The 19,843-nt window shown below is 41.8% G+C and overlaps 1 protein-coding gene across 1 annotated transcript in view; it reads right to left on the bottom strand.

The window, feature by feature from the left end:
- Nucleotides 1-19,843, bottom strand: part of Ern1 (endoplasmic reticulum to nucleus signaling 1) — a 98,369-nt gene that overhangs the window by 47,389 nt on the left and 31,137 nt on the right. Inside the window, exon 2 of the mRNA XM_048446006.3 lies at nucleotides 12,916-13,036. Coding sequence (XP_048301963.1) covers nucleotides 12,916-13,036 — 121 coding nt within the window. The remainder of the gene's footprint in view (nucleotides 1-12,915; nucleotides 13,037-19,843) is intronic.

Here is a 19,843-nt window from a genome sequence, read left to right as displayed (position 1 = left end):
TTACTTACTAATAGAATGTGTGTACCTGTCGAGTACTATAGAATTCTCAAACCTTATAATAAACTGGAGGTGGGCACCCTCGTTACCATTTAACACAGACTTTCACATAGTAAATTTTGTTATAGCAACTACCACAAACTCGGCTTCACAAAGATATAATACCATTGAAATGAATGTAGCATATTCTGAGATTAAAACTATCAACTCCTTCAAGCATGATGTTTGACACTTGTCAACCACAGGCCTACTTCTCCGTGATTTTTTGCACTGGTAACTTTTCCCAGACTCATCCTGGACGTTGATGCTGGTGTCTGTGCCTGCCCTTATTTGCTCACCTCCACTATCTAAATTCATTTGCCCTTCAGCCTCCATCCAAACAGCTCTTCTCCAGGAAATAAACACACCATCAGCCGCATGCACTTGGTCCATGCGATATTTCTCCTGTGTTTCTCATGGGACAAGTACTTTGTTTCATGTAGCTTCCTTGATATCAACTACTTAAGGATGGTACTGAATTCCAAGTACTTTGGGCCAGGGTCTACCTATTTTTCTTGCTGTGAAATATACACAGTAAATAGAAAACATTCACATATACTTACTGACTGACCAGAGAGCAAACCTTTGAGTGGTTGCTGCGTGGGCCTTTGCCCTCTTAATATACAGTGAGCAGTGTTGTCTGCAGAATGAACGGCTATCAGTAATTTAGGACAGTCAACACTGCAGGTAGAATGCAGCCAATTTTTCCTAATAAAAAAGATAATCCCACACAAACACCTACATAGTACAAGTTAAAAGCAGCTGTCCAGGCACAGTACTGTTTATTCAACCATGTTAAAAGTTACTTAAATTTATGGATAAGATGATGTGGCTTTTGCTTTGAAATAAAAGTAGAAAAGGGACAGATTATCATTGTTGTGTTGATCATTATTGTAGCTGGCACTGGCTACATAAGACTTTCTTGCTGTTGTTCTCTTTATTTCTGTATATGTATATAACTTCGAAAATGAAGAGTCTAAAAACAAAACAAAATGGAAAAAAAGGCTAAATAAGAAGCTACTTCAGAAAACTCTTTCCAACAAGCTGGAGACAAAGGCCTTCTATTCCCACTCTCACCCGTAAGACACCTCTGGAAGTCTGGTCCTCTGGTTCACCGGGGCAACTGCATGCCAGAAACACCCCCACGCCAGACTTCCCTAGCACCGGCTGGTCAGACTGGTATGTTGTAGTAGAGGATGGGGCAGAGGGGCACACAAGTTCGCCAAATAGAGAAGGGCTTTGATGAAGCCAACCAATGTAATTAACTGTTTCAAAGTGTAACTGAGAATAGACAACTTTCTCTGGAGGTGAATCTAGGCAGACTTCTTCCATGTAGGAAGAACCCTTTGATTACAGAACCTTTGAGAACACATTGCTCACCTAACTACTGCTCAAAGAGCCTTGAGAGATCATTCTCTTCCCTACCCAAGATGAGCACCAGTATTTCTGGAACACTCTACTCCTCCAGGGTATCTAGATACACACAGGGAAAGCACAGATTGTACTGTCCTACACCTTTTAACCTCTATGAGGCTCCACACAGAACCAATGGAACCAGCTTCCTTTCTTGAGTAGAGACTTCTCCAGGACAATCAAGATGCTATGGAATTTGGTAACACTTCCAAGTGCATCACTCTAAGTGATTTGAAATGTTCTTGACTGGTCCTTTCAAAAGGCATTTAAGAAGAACAGTGACCAGATATGAAGTTCCAAATGTATGTGTGCCCACCATGCACACTTTTGCCTCCCTTCCTCCTTTCTTTGCCCTCTTTCTTTTTCTTTCTCTCTGAGAAGAACAGAAATCCAACTACTAGTAATTATCTGTTGAGATTTATCACATGCATCTCAAAAACAAATATTGGGCATCTACTATCAGCTTAGTTCTGCTACCTGCTTTAGGGGAAGGACAGACACACACAGTGAGTATGTTGTGGTATATACAAAAACTTCTAGAGCATGTATTACCACGTCATAGGATCTCCTAGGTATGGGCTGAACTATTCAACACACACGCACACACCATACCTTAATAGAGGAAGCAAGCTCAGAGCATGGAGGTGACAAGTAAACATGAGGAAGAAACCACTACTTACACAGGCCTGGTCAGGGTGGTGTAAAATAACACAAGGAGGACTGCTAGCAAGGCCACCATAAACCAAGTACAGAAAACTTCAAAACGGGGTAATGTAAGCACCAGGACCAAAATGGGAAGTTGAGATGAAGAGAAGTGTGATGCAGTCCTATGGCAATGAGATACGTGGGCAGGCAGGCATCAGAGTACAAACAAAGGAGAAAGGAGAAGAAATCACAAAAGTAGGGAGAAGGATGCAACAGCTCAATTAAGACAGGCCTAGGCTATTGTAAGATGGACGAGAGACCAGCAAAATAGAATCCTGACTAAATAAGGTATGAGAAAGAAATGAATGAAAGGTAACATGGAGATCTTAATCCTACAGACAAGACAGCAATGATACAAGAAGGGTATGCTCTGAATGCAAGAAACAACAGCTATTTCCTCAGGAATGAACTTAATGTTCTAATACTGTTTTCTGATATAAAATGTTGGAAGAAATAAAGTCATTCATGCTTCCAAGTCAAAACTAAATGTCTGACATTCAAGCAACCTAGTTAGGAAAATATTTCTCCCCAGAGGAAAGGTGTATGGTTACTCTAAGCCTTATGCTCCTTAAAGTTGTCAGGTTACAATGTAAAATAGAAAGTCTTAGATGCCCCACAAAGTCTAGCTTTCATGGGGAAAGAATTTTAAAATAAACGTCTAATCAAAAGGTCCCTGTGTTCTAACTCTTACTACCACAGCTGGGAAAGGACAGGACAAGCTGTCTTCATGGGAAATAGTGCATACTGCAGTGTCATGTTGGACAGGGACGACAATCATGAGGAAATATCCAAGCAATCAAGAAAATGGCTCAATCCTGTAGCAGCCAAAATTCTGTACTCTTATTGAGCTTCTCCTCAGCAAAAGTAATTCAGGATAGGATAGGTGTCACCATCAATCATGAAGGAACTGAAAGATCACATACCTAAATGTCTTTTGGGATGCCACAACTTAACAGATGCAGTGGGGGTGGGAGGGAGATGACATCAAACCACAGACACCCAAAGACAACTAAGGACAAGTTAAACAGTGACAGTCAAAAAGAAGCATTTTATTCATATGCTTTCACAATTGTTAACTATGTTTTCATAGATACCAACTAAGTGGATAAGAATATGCATTAGAGCCCAGATCTCTGCTGTTATGGGTAGGGACTTGCTGGCAAGCGATATGTCCAATTATGAGACACTGCATTTTGAAGTGTGTCCCACCAGGGAGGGAAGTCAGTTGCATACAAAATGAAAACAGTTGTACATGAGTTGGCATTTATTAATGCTAAAGGGTGAGTGTTGATATTTTGTTTGTGATCTAACAAATAAAGCTTGGCTGAGGATCAGAGTGTGGAGCTAGTCACTAGTTAGACATAGAAGTCAGGCAACGGTGGTACACACCTTTAATCCCAGCACTTGGGAGACAGAGGCAGGAGGAATTCAAGGCCACCTTGGGCTACACAGACTGATCCAGTCTAAAAGAGAAACAGAGCCAGTCGGTGGTGGCTCACACCTTTAATCCCAGTACTTGGGAGTCATATGCCTTTAATCCTAACACTAGGGAAGTGAAGACAAGAAGGGATATGGCTGGGTAGAGAGGATTATGAAGTGGGAGGAGACAGGAGCTCACCACATTCATCTGAAGAATTCAGTCTCAGGACTTGTAGAGAGACAGGATACCCTACTTAGTCTGAGGATTTTGTAGATGTAGAAGTAAGAACTAGCAGCTGGCTGCTCTGCTTCTCTGATCTTTCAGTTTTCACCCACCTCAGTATCTGACTTCAGGTTTTTATTATTAATACTGATTAGAAATCACACTACAGGGGGCTGGAGAAATGGCTCAGCAGTTAAGAGCATTGACTGCTCTTCCAGAGGACCTGGGTTCAATTCCCAGCACCCACATGGCAGCTCACAACTGTCTGAAAATCCAGTTCCAGGGGATCTGACACCTTCACACCAATGCACATAGAATAAAAGATAAATAAATCATAAAAAAATTTTAAAAAAAAAGAAATCACACTACAGGTGAGCGCATGGGTTATACAGAAAAGTATCTTTGTGTTGAAAAATATTTTAAGACATTTCACATGGGGTTAGGGGTTTAGTACAGTGGCAGGATACTTATCTAACAAACACAAGGTCCAGGATTTTGTACCCAGTATGTCTCTCTTCTCCCCAAAATCCTTCATATTAAAAAGGAAAATCTAGGGAGATGATTGACTGGATAAAGCACTTGCCATGTAAGTGTAAGGACTAGAATATCATTATATCATTAGTACCCATATAAAAATTCTCCTTCGTGAAGTCTCAGTGCTTGTAAGGCAGAAACAGACTTCACAGGGCAAGCTGGGTAGCTAAACTTGCAAGTACCGGGTTCATCAAGAGTTCCTGCCTGAGTAAATAAGGTGAAGACCCATTGAGGAAGACATCCAGTATCAATCTCTGGCCTCCACACACATTCATACACACCTACACATGCACCTTTCCCACGCCCCCAAACATACCACACACACTTAAAAAAATTAAAATACAGGGTTGGGAAATGACTCTGAAGATAAAGTACTAAGTAAGCATGAGGACCTGAGTTGGATCTCTAGTATCCATGAAAAAACTGAGCCTAGCATTAATTGCTTATAACCTCAGCACTGGAGTAGAGGGGGGAGGGGTGCCTACAGAAACAGATGGATTTCAGGGGCTTGTGGGCCAGTTACCTAGTACTGCCTAATTAGTAAATTTTAGGTTCAGAAGGTGGAGAAACGACTGAGGAAGATATCTTGATGTCAGTATCTGGTCCACACATATGGATGAAAGCATGCACAGAGAGACAGAGAGAGAGAGAGAGAGAGAGAGAGAGAGAGAGAGAGAGAGAGAGAGAGAGAAAGAGAGAGAGAGAGAGCGCGAGCGCGCTTAGTCTAGCCGGGCGGTGGTGGCACATGCCTTTAATCCCAGCACTGGGGAAGCAGAGGGCGGATCTTTGTGAGTTTGAGGCCAGCCTGGTCTACAAGAGCTAGTTCTTGGACAGGCTCCAAAGCTACAGAGAAACCCTGTCTCAAAAGAGAAAGGGGAGGGCTTGGCCTGATTTTACCTCTAACTCTAACTAATCAGGAGGCTGAGACAGCAAAATGAAAAGTTCAAGGCCTGCAGGACTACAGAATAAGATGAAGGCCAGTCTGAACAATTACTGAGATACTATCTCAAAATAAAAAGTAAAAAGAAAGCTAGAGATACAGCTCAGTGGTAGAGTACTTGCCAAGTACGCACAAGGGTCTAGAATCAATCCCTGGTACAACCAAAAAGAGAACCCAAAGCATTTTCAAAATAAAAGCTTTGTCGAAATTCCCCTCTTGTCAGACTTAATTTCAGTCCTCCATAGAGAGAGAAGAAATAAACACCTTTCTCATGCTTGAGCAGTGAGGTGGAAAGGAGGATGATGTGTATCATGCCCCAAAGTCTGGGAATTCCTTGAGAAATGGAACTACTAAGAAAGTGTCATCTTTACATTCTACAATTTCCCTATCTCATGTTTCCGTTGTTCTTTTGCAAATAGATCTCGGACTGTTCCTAAGAATATACACTCAACCTATCAGGTACTACAAAAGCCACAAAAAGCTGTGAGAAATTCTACATAAGAATCCAGAACTGCCTGCCACCACAGTGACATATTTTATTTATGTTTTAATAAAGTTTGCCTGAATATCAGAAGGGCAAAGCTAAACTACTAGGGGGCAGGCAGTGGTGACACACACCTTCAATCCCAGGATTTGGGAGACAGAGGCAAATGGAATCTCTGTGAGTTTAAGACTACCCTGGGCTACACAAGTTCAATGCAGAAACAAATCCAGGTGGTGGTGCCTCACCTTTAAACCCAGTACTAGGAAGTCATGCCTTTAATCCCAGCATTACAGGAAACATAAAATGGCAAGAGCTCGAGCTGCTTAATCTATTTAATTTGCGGTTGCCTACCCTTGGTAGAGGTAAGACTTCTCTAGTGGCTTGGTTGCATTGGGTTTTTTTGATAGAGGTTGAACCTCAATATCTGACTCTGGGTTTTTATTATTCGTGCTACAGTGGTACAAGTGACAGGGGGTAGATGCATCCAAGAAGGCTAAGTAAGTTCCACATGCTTCCAAAGACTCTCAAAAGACACCTGGTCAGAAGGATCCTGGGAGCTAAATTGACATTAAGAGCCCCTCAGTGGTCCAGAAGCCCCATCAAGGAAGGAGAAATCTGGCAGGAAGACAAAATCCCAGCACAAGCTGGAAGTACCTTCAGAAGTTGCAGTGAAAGATCTCAGAACCCAGGTGAAGAAGGAGCTCACTTTGCCTGAGGACTAAGGAGGTGACCTGGACATGAATTCTTTGTCCAACACTATAAGTCAAGGCCAAGACTTTTTTTTTTAAATGTGTCTGGGCATTTTGACCTTCATGTATGCCTGTACCACTTGTATGACTGGTACCTTCAGAAGCCGGAAGAAGATGTCAGATCCCCTGAAACTGGAGTTACAGGTGATTGTGAACTACTAAGTGGGTGTTAGGTATTGAAGCTGGGTTCCCTGGAAGAGTAGCCATTGCTCTTAACCACGAAGTCATCTTGCTAGCCCCTAAAGCCAAGGTTTCTGAGACCTGGTAAGGCGCTCTGTGCCAGAAGTGAGGCTAGAAGCACGGGTAAACCAGACTGATAGGTCTCATATGCAATACTATGAGCTCAGACCTGACTACATGAGTCAGTGCTTCTCAGAATGGCTGTGGTAGGGTATTCATAGTTGAAATGTCCATCAAGGATGCACATGCTCCCTTCCTTTATTTCTTTCTACGCACAGGTAAAATACTCCCTACATGGATACAGGTGGTGAGCACTGGGGGCAGCATAACTGTCTTTCAGGGACAGTTTTAGTCTAACTGGAGTTGGGGGAATGCAAATCTGATGGCAGTAAGACAGGCAAATGAGAGAACTATTATAAAAGCAAAGGACAGTGAAGAGTGACTACCACATAAATCTAGAGATGAACGTCACAAGCCTGGTTATGACCTAGAACTGGGGACTTAGAGGAGTAACAGTAAGACTCAGAAGGGACTTCCTGTACCTGCACAACAGGACTGTGGCCAACTGAACTCTAAGGGGATAGCAGAAGAGCATCACTCTAGCTTCTAGACTCATGGGTCATGACTGTCAGCACAGAAAGGACCAAGGTAAGAAAAGGAAATTCATGTAGTTGTATAAGACTGCCTTCAAATTTCAATTAAGTAATTTTGTTCTAACCCCTCCTGATAATCTCCAATGTTAACCACTCACAGGACACCAGGGGAGTCTAGCTGGGAGAGCAGCCATGTAGCATGTTTAGTAAGAATGTATGATTAGTAAGAATGATTCTAAACTGGACTCAGTCCTTTGTATCCACCATTATGGAAAAAAGAGATGGAAGGAAATATAGCTGGGCTACTAAAGAGAAATTGGTAATCTGTCAAAAAGCTCAGCAGTGAGTGCTTTATGGAGTGAACAAGGAGCCCTAAGCCAGTCCTGGGAATATTAAAGAGTCTTTTCAACTGCGTAGACCAACACAAACTTTGTAAAGCTGATGTAGAGCAGAACTGCAAACAGTTGGTATCTGGTTTAAAGCTGCAGAAATGGAACGCACACAAACCTAATCACTGGGGAGATTTCAAAGGCAGACAGGGATTGCTGCAGCACAAAACCAGGTTTGGGAAGACTACACCTAAAAGCAAAATGTCACAATTCACCTTAGTGCCCAAAACACATACACTTCTTTTTTTTCCCTACTAGGTATAATTCTCCACTTTGGCACAAGACACCTCTATTTCTGGGAACAGCAACATGTGTTTGGTTGAGGAACAACTGTACCTGCCAAAAATCAGTGTGGAAATGGGGGAGGGGGATATATGTAGGTTTCGGATCCTGAAAAAAGTAAACAGTTAAGACACCATGAAATGGAGTCCCAGGTACATACTCTGAAGAACACCAGTTTGATGGGCTGAAGGCCTATGCTTGCACTCACAGGTTTCTCCTATCTGCTCCACTATCTTAGACCTAGGGCAGAATCCTCCCTTGTGTGGACACGTGTAATACGCTGCTGCCTAATGTCTCAACTTCTTCCTAGCCCCATCAGTTCAGTCTCATTCCATATAGCACCTGCTGATCCTCAAACTGGAAGCCAGGTGCCCTAGTCTGCTCTATTGTCAAAACATCACAGACTGAGGGACTTAAGCAATTGACATTAATTTTTCTTTGTTCTGGAGGCTAGAATTCTGAGATCAGGGTTCAGCACGGCTCTTGTGGGGGAATCTCTTCATGACTAGAGACATTTTCTCACTATGCCCTCAAATAGCAGACTCATACACAGGTCTCTCCTTCTCTTCTCATAAGAACACTAACGCAAGTGTGGAGTCTTATCTTTATGCTATTCATAAAGTCCCCATTGTCTTACACCATTACACTGGAGCTTAAGAATCTATGTTGAGTTTCTATTGCTGTGACGAGACACCATGACCATAGCTACTCTTATGAAGGAAAACACTTAACTGGGGCTGGCTTACAGTTTGAAGTTTAGTTTACTATCATCATGGAAGAACACGATTGAGTACAGGCAGACATGGTGCTGGAGAAGGAGCTGAGAGTTCTATATCTTGGTCTGTAGGCAGCAGAAGGAGACTGTGTACCACACTGGGGGTAGCTTGAGCAAAGTCCACCCCCACAGTAACAAATTTCCTTCAATAAGGCCACACTTACTCCAACAAGGCTATACTACTTAATAGTGCCACTCCCACACTATGAGTTACAGGGCAGGCTCCAAAGCTGCAGAGAAACACTGTCTCAAGAAACCCTATCTCGAAAAACAACAACAAAAACAAAACAAAACAACAAATAGTGTCACTCCCTATGGACCAAACATTCAAACACATGAGCCTATAGGGCCATATCTATTCAAACCAACACAGGATCCAACCTGTGGAATTGCCAGGGATATACTAAGTGTGTAATAACCAGGCATGTCACTCCTATACTTGGATTCTTTCATTTCTTCCACTGGCCACAGGCCCAACACTGGCACTCTTTATAGGGGGAGGGAGTACAGTTCTCTAGGGAGTACAGTTCTCTAGGGAGTACTCAGAAATCTGCAAGCACATTTTCTGATGGCCATAAGGGTTGGGGGCCAGAGATGCTAGGTAGTTTGTTTTTTGTTTTGTTTTGTTTTGTTTTTTGGAGGCAGGGTCTCTCTATAGTTCTGGAAGTTCTGAAACTCACTTTGTAGACCAGGCTAGCCTCATAGAGATCCACCTGCCTCTGACTCCAATGTTTGGGATTAAAGACATGTGCCACCACACCCAGTCATTTGGTAGTCCTAAATAACCAGACACACTGCTCTGATTTGCCAGTCATCCACACAGGACAAAAACCTTTAGTAGCTATCCAAGCCCACAATATGCTTTGCACATAGGCTCAAAAACATATTTTGTATAATATACCGAATTTTCTCAAACTATATCTGCTGTATGAGTCAAGTCAAGACTGCTTCTTTTACACGAACCATTACCATGAAGTGTCCACCATCTTGGAAAGTGTCTCCATGGCTCTGTTGATATCCTCATCCCCATCAACAGACCCAATATTTCCTCACAGGTGGAGTGTCCCTTATAGATGCATGGCCCAAGTATTTACAGGGTAAATTCTGCATATATGATTAAAAATTATTTTCCTGAGCAAGGTATGGTAATATGTGTCTATAATCTCGGTACTAAGTAGTCTAAGTGAGAAGAACAACAAATTTGAGGCCAACCTGAGCTCTACAGATCAGTCTGAGCTACACAGCTAGATCCTATCTCAATTCTTAACAATTCTTTTCCAATTATTCAGTTTTAGACTACCAGTTGAGCAATAGATTTCTTTGTAAAACTATGTATGTAAGTCGCTATCTATAAATTTTACTTCAGGAAAGCAAAAGTGTGCCTTTATAATAAGTCATATAAAGGCAGGATAGGGTCGCTTATATATCCTATTTGGCCTCCATATCTCTCCAAGCTCAGTTTACCTCCACCCGCTCCACTCCTGTCACACCCATCTATCCCAGTGCTCTTCGGTCACAGAAACTCCTGCCCTTACTCTGTATTTCAGTTACTTTTCTCATTGCTATGACAAAATATCAGACTTAATCAGTACTTAATGGGGAAAGAGATTTATTTTGGCTCACAGGGTTGGTTTTGTTTTGTTTCATTTTATGTGCCATGTATATATCTGGCACTTGTGGAAGCCAGAAGAAGATGCTGGATAATTTGGGACTAGAATTACAGAGGATTACGTGAGCTGCCACGTGGGTGCTGAATATGAAACCCAGATCCTCTAGAAGAGTAGCCATTGCTCTTAACCACTGAGCCATCTCTCCAGCCCCTTAGCTCACAGTTTAGAGAATACAGTTCACCGTAGGAAGGCCATGATGGAAGGAGAAGCTTAGTCCATGTGAGTGGAAAGAGAAGGCTGCTGGTAACATCATGTTGACCAATGGGAAAGCAAGACCCTTCTAAGTGACACGATTATAGGTATATACCACCAATCCCCGCAGAACTGCATTTTAAAATTAAAATAAGTCCTGGATAGCAGTAGCTTCCGTTTATATTTCTGTACAAAGATAGTGATATAACACATTAATACTATGAGTTGACAATAAAATTTTAATCTATGGTTATAACTAAATATTTCAAAATTAGCATATCTAAACTAGTAATATAAAACTATATCATGAAGTAGTTAGACCCTGTTATAGACCCTGAAGACACAGCAAGGAAATAAAACAGGAGAAAAAGGCCGGGCAGAGGTGGGACACACCTTTAATCCCAGCACTTGGGAGGCAGAGGCAGGTGGATCTCTGTGAGTTCAAGACCAGCCTAATTTATAGAGGAAGTTCTAGTATATCCAGGACTACAGAAACCTGTTTCAAAAAAAAATTTTTTTTTAAAAATTCACACACAATTCAAAAACAATTCCTCTCTGAGCTTCTTAGCTAATCAGTAGCTGGGTTCTATTGACTCTATCTATCCAAGGCTCTTCCCCACTCTGTCTTCAGGTTGCTTTTCTATCTCGAGTCTTCCCACACAGGCTACTGCTGATTAATCTGAAAGCTGAACATTTGATGAGTCACTCATATTCAAACATGCTAACATCTCCTGATTTCCTGTTGAATCAGTCAGGTTCAACATACTCTGTGGCCCTGGACCTCTCTACCTCCAGTGTATCCCCAGACTCCGCTGAATGCGCCAGCCCTTTCCCCCAAATCCTACAACCCTCCCTCTTGTTCTGTCAGGCCTCCATCCCAAATGAAATCCCATCTCGCTCCCCCAAGTCATGCCTACCTCTGAAACCATCAGTGACCAGCCTATCCTGTGCCCAGAACCTCCCTTGAGCAGTCATAGAACCTTGCTCTACACTGAAGCTGTCTTTGCTCCCTATCAAACTATGGCGTCTTGAGGACAAGGTCTCCCTTTTCCTTTATGTTCCATACAGTATTTTTTCCAGGCTAAGATATTCTGTCTCTCTCTCTTTAAATTTATTTTTATTTCAAGTGCACTGGTAGTTTGCCTGCATGTCTTTGTGAGAGTGTCCCTGGAACTGGAGTTACAGACAGTTGTAAACTGTCATGTGGGCGCAGGGAATTGAACTGGGAGATTCTCTTAACACACATTAAATGGGATGAAAAAAAAATAGGAAAAAAAAATCTTTCATCTCTTAGCTACAGGAGAGACTGTACACATGAGTTCTCAGAGCCGACAAAACAAGACAGCACAAAGAATCATCTTTTGGCAACTCACGACTTATTGTGCTAGTGGTTCTTTGGGTGCCTTGAAATTCTTGCTGCTACATTCAGAGCCCAAACAGGTGGGGAAGGGTGACTCTAGCATTCAAACAAGTTTGCCACAGTGCTGACAAAATGACGTGGGACTTTCTGACATACGACAATATTTTTCCATCTGGAAGGCTACTTAATAAGGGAAAATTGATGCTGTGCTCATGAAAATAATAAGCCGTGGGGAAGTGATGAAAGGAAACACACTGGTCAGACCTGAATTAGACCAAATAAGGCTTACTAATGGACAGACTAACAGAACATCCCTGATTCTGAGATGGGCACAGTTTGTCTGGGAAGACTGCTTTAGAAATCAAGTAGGATGAATTCTCCAGCTGTGGAGCTCCCCACCACTGATTACTGACTACCATTAGAAGGCAATGATAGTAAGATGAGGTTAAATGAGAAACAAGCCTCATTTCAACAACTCAGTAATGTGGTTAAGCTGAGGGAATGTCAAATCTTACAGGCCATGGTTATTTCAGGCTCTATAAGAAACAAGTGAGTAGTTTAAAAGGTTGTGAAGATATCTTCTTATAATTATGATTACAAGATTCTGATCATTAGAACCTAACACATTTAATGCAAAAGGTCTTCAGAAAGCAGCCAGAGCTATTAATAGAAAAGCCTAGAGCTTTTCAGCATCAGAACAAAAGCAATGAAGCATAAAAGAGAAGATATTTCTTCATCTGCTGCATTCAGTAGAGAATCATAAGAGTTTAGGCTCTAAAGTTACCCTCTGAGTAGAAAACCTTTTCCTCTTTTTAGCACATTCTCCTTTCTTATTTTATTATAACCATATAACCATTTAACATATAACATATGTTATATAACATATAACATATAACCATTTTCCTTTGGAATATGTTTACCTGGCAGCAGCTAAGCAAGTTTCTATGTCACTCAAGGATAATCTGAATTACCTTCTTTTAAAGTCCACTTGATCGAGCCTGTCCTCTTGCTGACAGCATGCAAACTTCCATCCAGGGTTGAAACAAACAACAGGGTTTCAGGCAGTGTTACTGTGCTGGCACTTCCAAAACTCTGCAACGAGATAGACAGTAGCTTCATGTCAATCCACCCCTTCACCCTGGGCATGTATAATCACAATAATCACAAACACCCCAAAATCATCCTTCATGCCAGGTGGTGGTGGTGTACATTTTTTATCCCAGCACTCAGGAGGCAGAGGCAGGCTGATCTCTGTGAGTTCAAGGCCAGCCTGGTCTACAAGGGCTAGTTCCAAGACAGCCAGGACTGTTATACATTGAAACCCTAGCTCGAAAAAAACAAAATTCATCCTTTATATGATCATCTATCTTGCAGATAAAGAAACTGAGATTGGAGGGCCTACGTTCTCATCCAAGGGCACATGTCCAGACAAGAGCTGAGTCACTTTATCCAAGTGCTGATCCTTCCCACAAACCAATAGGTCTATAATCTAACATGACAAAAAAGTCTGAAACAACCTATGGACAACGTCCCCTGAAATGGCGGGCAGGGGGAGAGGACAGTTTGATCAGCTTTCTGGCTTCCTCCCCTTGGGTCTATTTTACTCTACAAAACCTTGGCATGTTATAAGAGTCCTTAGTAGAAAAGAATAACTGTTTCTCATCTGCCAGAAGATTTTTTAAGCAAAAAAACTAGAGGAATACATTTAAAGTAAAATAGGAAATCAACCTTTGTTATATAGATATTTTATGTGCTAAAATATCAAGATTCTTGCACTCTCTGTTCTTCCAGAGGACCCTAGTTCAACTTTCAGCACCTATGCTGGGCACTCATAACTGTTTATGCTCCAGCTTAGAGGATCTCATGTCTTCTTCTGGAATCCATGGGCATTCGCACCCCTGTGGCACATACATATACACACATATATGTAAATAAAAATATTTTCAAATCTTTATAAAGCAATGCACTCTGTCTGGTGGTGGTGGCATGTACCTGCAATCCCAGAACTGGGGTGGGGGTAGGGGGACAGAGGCAGGCAGATCTCTGAGTTTGAGGCCAGCCTGGTCTACAGAGTGAGTTCCAGGACAAACAACATATATAGAGAAATCCTATCTTGAAAAAAGAAAGTATCAAGATTCCAGTGTAATTTATAATCATATTAAATTGAAGCTGTTATTGAGGAAATTGACAAAAAGCCTAACTCCAAACTTTTCCTCACAATCAAAATACAATTTAAAGTCCATCTTTTTTGTTCAATAAATTGTGACAATAGGGAGCCAGACGTGGTGATTCATACCTGTGGTCCCAGCACTTTAGAGGAGAAGGCAAGAAGATTACGAGTAAAAGATCAGCTTGGGCAACACAGCAAGGCTCTGCCTAAATAAATAAATAAATAAACGGATGGATGAATGACTAAATAAAAATTATTTTATTTTTAGATTTTTTTTAAAAAAATGTGTTTTTTATGTAGGAATGTTTTGCCTACATGTATATGTAATGTAAGTGTAACACATGGGTACCTGGTGTCTGTAGAGGCAGGAAAAAGGCAATGAATCCTGAATCCTGGGCCTGGAGTTACAGAGGATTTTGAGGGTTTTGAGTTGTCATCTGGGTGCTGAGATCCCAACTTGGATCCCAAGGGCAGACTGATGAGCCATTTCTCTAACCCCAAGATAAAAATATTAAAACAGACCATTTTAGAGCAGGGAATATAGCTCAATACACAGCAGTTACCTAGCATGTATGAAGTCCTGACTTCAATTCCCTATAGTGAAAAATTGAGATAAAAAAAAATCTAAAGAGGGCCTCAGCAGTTAAGACTGCCTTCTGCTCTCGCAAAGAATCTGAGTTTGGTTCTCAGTACCCACACTGGGCAGCTCACAACTGCCTATAACTCCAGCTACAAAGGAGTTGTACCTCTACACTCCACAGGCACCTGTGCTCATATACCCACACACAAACACATAATTTCACATCTAAAGACTGTGAAAATTATCTTTGTTATCCACTGCTAGTAGCAAAGAGAAATGTTAATATAATTTTTCTTAAAAATTTTTAAAGAGTACAAAATAACGGGGTTCTTTAATATTTTTACATGTGTGTCACTGTACTTATATTCATTCATCTCATTCTCCCTTATTCCACCTACGCTCACACACACATACACATGTTCCCCTACTCCCCTCAAATGGTCCTATGGGAAAGCATACTTCAGATCCTATATTTCATTTCAACTTCTATACCCTAAAGAAAACATTTCTGATATGAAAAAAATCTCTGGGCACAATGACATACTTTTTGGGGGAGGTGGGGTGTTTCAAGACACAGTTTTTTTGTGTAGCTTTGGGAACTGTCCTGGAACTCACTCTGTAGGCCAGGCTGACCTTGAACTCACAGAGATCTTCCTACCTTTGCCTCAGAGTGGTGGGATTAATGGCATGCGCCACTGCCACCTGGCTACTTTTCTTAATAGACTCAAATTTCTAATATTTAAAAAAGCCGAGTGCTGGGATTAACACCCAACACTTGAGAGGCAGAGGCAAGTGGATCTCTGTAAGTTCAAGGCCAGACTGGTCTACAGAGCAAGTTCCAGGACAGGCTCTAAAGCTACACGGAGAAACAAAACAAAACAAAACAAAACAAAACAAAACAAACAAAAAAAGCTGAAACAAACTGAGACATGGCTCAATAACAAATTTTTCATATGTATTAACACAGACTTTAACTCTATGATACAGAAAATTGCTCATATATTATCCAGTGAAAAATACGGAACCCAAAACTTGGTGTGCACTAATGGTTCTGATGGTACAGAATAGAGTCTTGTCTATGTGTCCTCCGACTTTGCTAAGACCTGTACCCTCACCACGGGATTCATAGGATCTGTCACATGCACCCACATATGTGTATGACAACTGGTAATTTCCGAGATAAATCTTCCCTGTTGAGACGGGGCCCATTCATCTGTGCCATACTCTTGTAATGCGTTTTTTTGTTTTTTTGTTTTTTTCATCACTATCCCACACATTACCTAGTTCTACAGTGTGTGTGTTGGAGGGGAGTGTGTTGAATTTAAACAGACCAACAATGCTTGCTTAAACTGTAACATATGAATTTTGGTATAAGCACTCTTTTAGAATATGAGTATAGTTGTCTTTTCTTATTTAAAAAAAAAAAAAAAGATTGTGCAGCTACTTGTGAATGGGGCCTGGCTCAGAATGCCTCCTCACTCTCTTAAGAACCTTAAAAGACAGGGCCTGATGGTTCTCTTTGGGGCAGCCTGAGGTAACAGGACAAGTATTCCAGGCCCTGCATTCCTTTTTCTAGGGAGGACCCACTGGAGGTACCCAGTGGCGGTGATGTTGGAGCAGCTGCCAGAACTTGGCCCATCCCTTGGAGTGTTGGCCTGGAGGGCAGAAGGTGCAGCCCTTGCTTGATATGGCATGGCCTTCTTTCTGGAAGGGGTGAAAGAGCCAACTTTTCTGCTGCCTAAAGGATCTGTTATCTGTGCAGGGCCTGGAGTTTGAGGAAGAATTAAAGCCTGCTTTTAATTCTACCAGAACCCGGAAATTGGACTAAGGAGGAAACCACAGAAGCCTCAAGGGTGGTGGTACCTGTCCTATCTGAGGATCTAAAGGTCACTGTTTGGGAATGGCTGAAATCATTTTGGCTCACAGGGTCCAGAGGGTAACAAGTTACAAGTAGACCTGCCCTCCTGACATGAGAAAACTGCCCAGAACAAATAGTTACCACAGAAATAATCAGTCTTGGAACACATGCAGGAACCAAGAGTCCTTCTGAGCGGCTAAAGTAGAAAATAATAAACTCAGGAAGAATTTTATAATTTTCCACCATACAGAAAAAAGCTGAATGAGAGAAAGACAAAAGGAAGCCTGAGGAAAAACTGGACTCAAAGATAGTGAGAGAATGAATGTCTGTCTTCCTTTGTTCTCTGGACCTCAGCAAAGGCTTTCCTTAAGCTGAAAGATACTCATCCTTAAAACAAATTCCCATTTGTGTAAGTCTGCTGGAAGTGGGTCTCTGTGACTTGCTCCAGATAGTCCATACTCTCATACTTCTATTTTAGAACGAGAGTGATGAGGTTTAGAGATGGCTTGCAGTTAAAAGCACTTGCTGATCTTGCAGAGGACTATGATTCAGTTCCTAGAGCCCATGTGGCAGCTAACAAATCTCTGTCCTAAGGGATACAGTGTCCTCTTCTGGCCTCTGTGGGCACCAGGTACCCATGCAGTGTACATATATATATATGTTCAGATAAACACTCATACACATAAACAAGAATAAATTAAAACAAAACAAAAATATAGAGGACTGAGGAGATGTCTCAGTGGTTTTTGCCACTGAGCCTGAAAACCTGAGCTCAATTTCCAGTATTCACATTGTGGAAGGAAAGAGCTGCTCATTTGAGCTATCCTCTGACCTCCACATATGTGCTATGGCACATGTGTCTCCCAGAAAAACAAAAAAAAACAAAAACCCAACAAACGTGATTAAAAACAAACAAACAAACAAGTAACACAGAGAAGCTAGGAGGTGGTGGTGCACACCTTTAATCCCAATACTCAGGAGACAGAGGCAGGCAGATCTCTGTGAATTCAAATCCAGCACTGTCTACAGATTGAGTTTCAGGACAGCCAAGGCTACACAGAAAAACCCTGCCTTGAAAAACCAAAGTAAATAAATTAAATAAACAAAAGCAAAGAGAAAAGATAAAGAAAATAGGGTTTGAGAGATAGCTTAGTGATTAAGAGCACTGCCTGCTCTTCCAGAGGTTCTGAGTTCAATTCCCAGCAACCACATGGTGGCTCACAACCATCTGTAATGAGATCTGGCCTCCAGCTGACAGAACACTGTGCACATAATAAATAAATAAATCTAAAAAAAGAAAATATTATAAAATTATAGCACTAACATTTTCTCCTTCATTTTCTTAAAACACACAAGTTTGCAGAACAGAGAGAAGCTGACCTTTAACAACACTTATGTGAGCACCTGAGTTCAGGCAGCACACTTTCAATTTCAGGATATCAGGCAACTCTGCCACCTTTGATTATTAGTAGTTATCAAAAGGAACAAAGGTTTAGAGAGGCAGAAGTCTCCCAGATTTTGAGCATCTAGAAGAATAAGAGAGTTGGTAGCATTACTGAAGCCTTCATTGCTGCATAGAAAACGTCCCAAATATATCATCACAGTAGTAGGATTTAAAACACTTGAACATTAGTGCTCCTTTACTACTATCGGGGAGACCTTGTTCGAATAGCTTGGAAACACAGAAAAAGCAATTGTCTGTGGTTGACTGGCACTTGTCATACAACTAGCATAGTCTTCTAAAGATCTCAAAAACACGAGGTTTGGCTTCTTCTTGGGGTACGGGGTGTGAGCCAAATGATAGATGATGCCAGTGCAGTGGGAGGGTCTGCAGGACTCGGGGCCAGGATTAGAAGGCCGAGGAGGCTTCCCCAGAGGCAGTGGTCTTAAGAGCTAGGGCCAGTCATAGTCGAGGCTGTGGGGCTCATGGAGGTAAAGCCAAAGTCAAGGTGTGAATCCCCGTCCCCAAGCTGGGTGCCTGGTTAAGGACATGAAAATCAATCCCTGGAGGAGATCTACCTGTTCCCCTGCCCATTAAGGAACCTGAGATATTGAGATTTCCTGGGTGCATCACTAAAGGATGAGGGTCTAAAGATCATGCCAGTGTAGATGCAGACTCAGGCTGGCCAGTGGACCAGGTTCAAGGCTTTTGTCACTACTGGGAACTACAATGTTCATGTTGGTCTTGGTGTTAAGTGCTCCAAGGAGGTGGCCACTGCCTTCCGAGGGGTCCTCATCTTGGTAAAGGTTTCCATTGTTTAGATGCAGAGAGGCTACTGAGGGAATAAGATTGGCAAGCCTCACATTGTTCCACGCAAAGTGACAAAGTATGTTGGTGTGTCTCAACCCTGCCTCCAGAGGCATTGGCATAGTCTCTGCTCCTGTATTGATAACTGCTACACATCAGTCAGGGGCTGCAATGCCACCTGGGCAACTTTGCCAAGGAAACCTTTGATGACACCTCTAAGACCTACCAGCTACCTGATCCCTGACCTCTGGAAAGAGACTGTGTTCACCAAGTCTCCTTATCAGGAATTCACTGACCATCTTGTGAAAACCTGCACCAGAGTCTCTGTTCAGAGGACCCAGGTTCAGCTGTGGCCGCCACATAAGGGTTTTAGACAAGAAAAATAAAGTGAATTAAGTCTGCTAAAACAAACAAGCAAACAAAAAAACATGAGGTTTGGAAAGAAGCTGGATTAGTCATTGAGCTCTAGCTGTCAGTTACATGTCCACAGTAACCTTATGACCCTCACCCAAGCTTGGCAGGTTTTGTTCTTAAATGATTCAAATTGGGTGTCCCTGGGGAGCCATTATAATCCTTTCTTTCTCTCTCCTCCCATCTTCCCTCTCCTTGAGATGGAGTTTCACTATGTAGCCTATCATAGTCTCATAAGATAAATATGCATTATAAATTTCCTGATGTTTCAAAACCTCAAGCATAATTTATCCCTCCCTTTGAAACAGGTTCTTACAATGCCCAAGCTGGCCTTTGATTCTCTATATAGCCAGTGATAATCTTGCCTGGTTTAGGTAGTGCTGAAGATCATAAGGCTTCATTTGTACTCGGGAAACAATCTACCAATTGAGCTACCTTCCCAGACCTTAACCTTTTTTTTAAACATGAAAATACCTACCTCTAAATATAGTTGCTATAACTAATATGAATAAATATGTTCCTAGATGCCTTCTGTGATATTGATCACAGCCGAGAACTATTTGTACCAGAACACTGAAAAATACTGCTTCATGATAATGAACATGTCCATTACCTTTGCCTAGCCATTCCAG

The sequence above is a fragment of the Myodes glareolus genome, chromosome 9 (assembly GCF_982192425.1).
Source record: "Myodes glareolus chromosome 9, mMyoGla1.1, whole genome shotgun sequence".
Classification (NCBI taxonomy): domain Eukaryota; kingdom Metazoa; phylum Chordata; class Mammalia; order Rodentia; family Cricetidae; genus Myodes; species Myodes glareolus.
Note: the sequence above shows the minus strand (reverse complement) of the source record. Positions and strands in the feature narration are given on the sequence as shown.